The sequence below is a fragment of the Myotis yumanensis genome, unplaced genomic scaffold (genome assembly GCF_028538775.1).
Source record: "Myotis yumanensis isolate MYYU_CA2020_CCGP unplaced genomic scaffold, mMyoYum1.0.hap1 SCAF_24, whole genome shotgun sequence".
In the NCBI taxonomy this organism is placed as follows: Eukaryota; Metazoa; Chordata; class Mammalia; order Chiroptera; family Vespertilionidae; genus Myotis; species Myotis yumanensis.
The window spans coordinates 501738-503609 of record NW_027223775.1 but is presented as its reverse complement, the minus strand read 5'-3'; the positions used below and the strand labels follow the sequence as shown (position 1 = coordinate 503609).

The window sequence follows — 1872 nt, the reverse complement described above, 5'->3', positions numbered from 1 at the left end:
GACCAGGACACCTCAGAGCCGCCCGCAGCAAGGTCCTGCCCGCAGGAGGTGCAGCTCCCATCGCCTTCTGGACCATGGCTGCCGGGTCAGTCAAAGCCTGAGAATCAACATGGCAGCATGTCATCGCCTTCAGAGGCCAGTCTCCAGCAGCACAAAACCAGTCCTCCCAGCCAGCGCTCTGGGGACCTGCCCTCACGGCGATGTGGTGGCGCCTTCTGCTGGCAGCCGAGCGTCCCAGGCATCTCTTTGGACAGGCCTGGGCCAGGGCCTTAGGGCATCTCTGTATCCATGGTATAAATCCCACTGAGATCAGACACAATGTCATCAATGATTGGCTTGGACAGGTCGTCACTAAACACCTGCCACCAAGGCTTCTCGGCCTCGGCCTCGGCGGGCACCTCGACCCCATAGACCTGCAGGGGCAGGTGGAGCACCGCCAGCGCTATGTGCTGAGCCTGGAACCAGAGGCACAGCCCCCCGCGGTAGCTGTCCCACAGCAGGGCCCAGGCAGTGACAGAGATGGGGGTCCGTTGCCAGCTGTAAGGAGTCAGCCAGTTCTTGAGAGAAATCAGGTAGTGGAGCAGGTACCTGTGTGGGTGCTCAAAGGAGACTTGGAAGCGCAGTACCCGCAGCACAAGGAGCTCGCACTGCGCAATGCTGTCCCGGATCACCCAGAACCCGGAGTCCAGCTCCAAGGGCTCGCTGCCCGGGTGGAAGTACCTGTTGGACACGTTGATGATGTCACGGGTTCGCAGGGGCTGTTCTTCCACTTTGCCAGCCAAGTAAAGGGCAGACATGGCGACCAAGTAGGGGTCATAGGCGTCCACGTTGATCTCGCAGAAGAACTTGTGGTAAATGGCACAGGCGGTGGCGACGGGAATGGACTGCATCCCTAGCTTGACACCTGCCTCCATGATGAAGCTTGTCACACGGAAGTGCACCCTCGCCTGGGCTGCGGGCCACCCCTTGGCGCCGGGCGCCGTGTCCTCCTCTTTGCAGCTGTCCAGGGGAAGGTCCTCCATGGGGATCAGCCTGGAGGCCCCAGACCACAGTGGCCAGAAGGGCAGGAGTCCTCAGGGCGTGGCCGGCGCCAGCTGGGTCCTAGTGCCCTGTGCAGCAGCCCTGCCCTGCCCTGTCCCGCCCCACCCAGCCCAGCACCAACCCGCCCCACCTGCCTCGCCCCGCCTGGGCTTGACCACCGCCCTGGTTCCAACACCAATTATTGAAGAGACTGTATGACTCCATTCTATGCTTTTGCCTCCTTTGTCAAATATTAATTGGGCGTTATGGTTAGGGTCGACTTCTATGTTCTCTGTTCTGTCCCATTGGGCTATATGTCTGTTTTAGTGCCAGTAACAGGCAGTTTTGAGAATGGTCGCTTGGTAATATAGCTTGATATCTGATGTTGTGATCCCTCCAACTTTGCTCTTCTTTGTCCAGATTGCTGGAACTATTTGGGGCTATTTTTTTTTTTTTTCATTCCATAGGCATTTTTTGAATCTTTGTTCTAGGTTTTGGGCTATGCCATTGATATTTTAATGGGGAATACATTAACACTGTAGATTGCTTTGGGTGGTATGAACATTTTAATGATGTTGCTTATACCAATCCACGAATATGCTATGTTCTTCTATTTGCTTTAGTCTTCCTCTATCACTTTTTCAATTTCCTGTAGTTTCCCATGAACAGGTCTTTTACCTCCTTAGTTAAGTTTATTCCCAGGTATCTTAATTCTTTGTTGCACTGGTAAATGGGATTTTTTTTTTTACTTTTAGTTTCTCTTTCTGTGAGTTCATTATTGGTGTATCAAAAAGCCATAGAATTCTGGGTGTTAATTTTGTACCCTGCTACATTGCCAAATTCATTCATTAA

General features: G+C 53.3%; 1 protein-coding gene across 1 annotated transcript; it reads right to left on the bottom strand.

Annotated features, from left to right (window-relative positions):
• Positions 1–269: 269 nt before the first annotated feature.
• Positions 270–1022, bottom strand: LOC139000648 (cyclin-Q-like). Its single transcript, XM_070402786.1, has one exon. The coding sequence runs from the start codon at positions 1020–1022 to the stop codon at positions 270–272; it is 753 nt and encodes a 250-aa protein (XP_070258887.1).
• Positions 1023–1872: the final 850 nt, after the last annotated feature.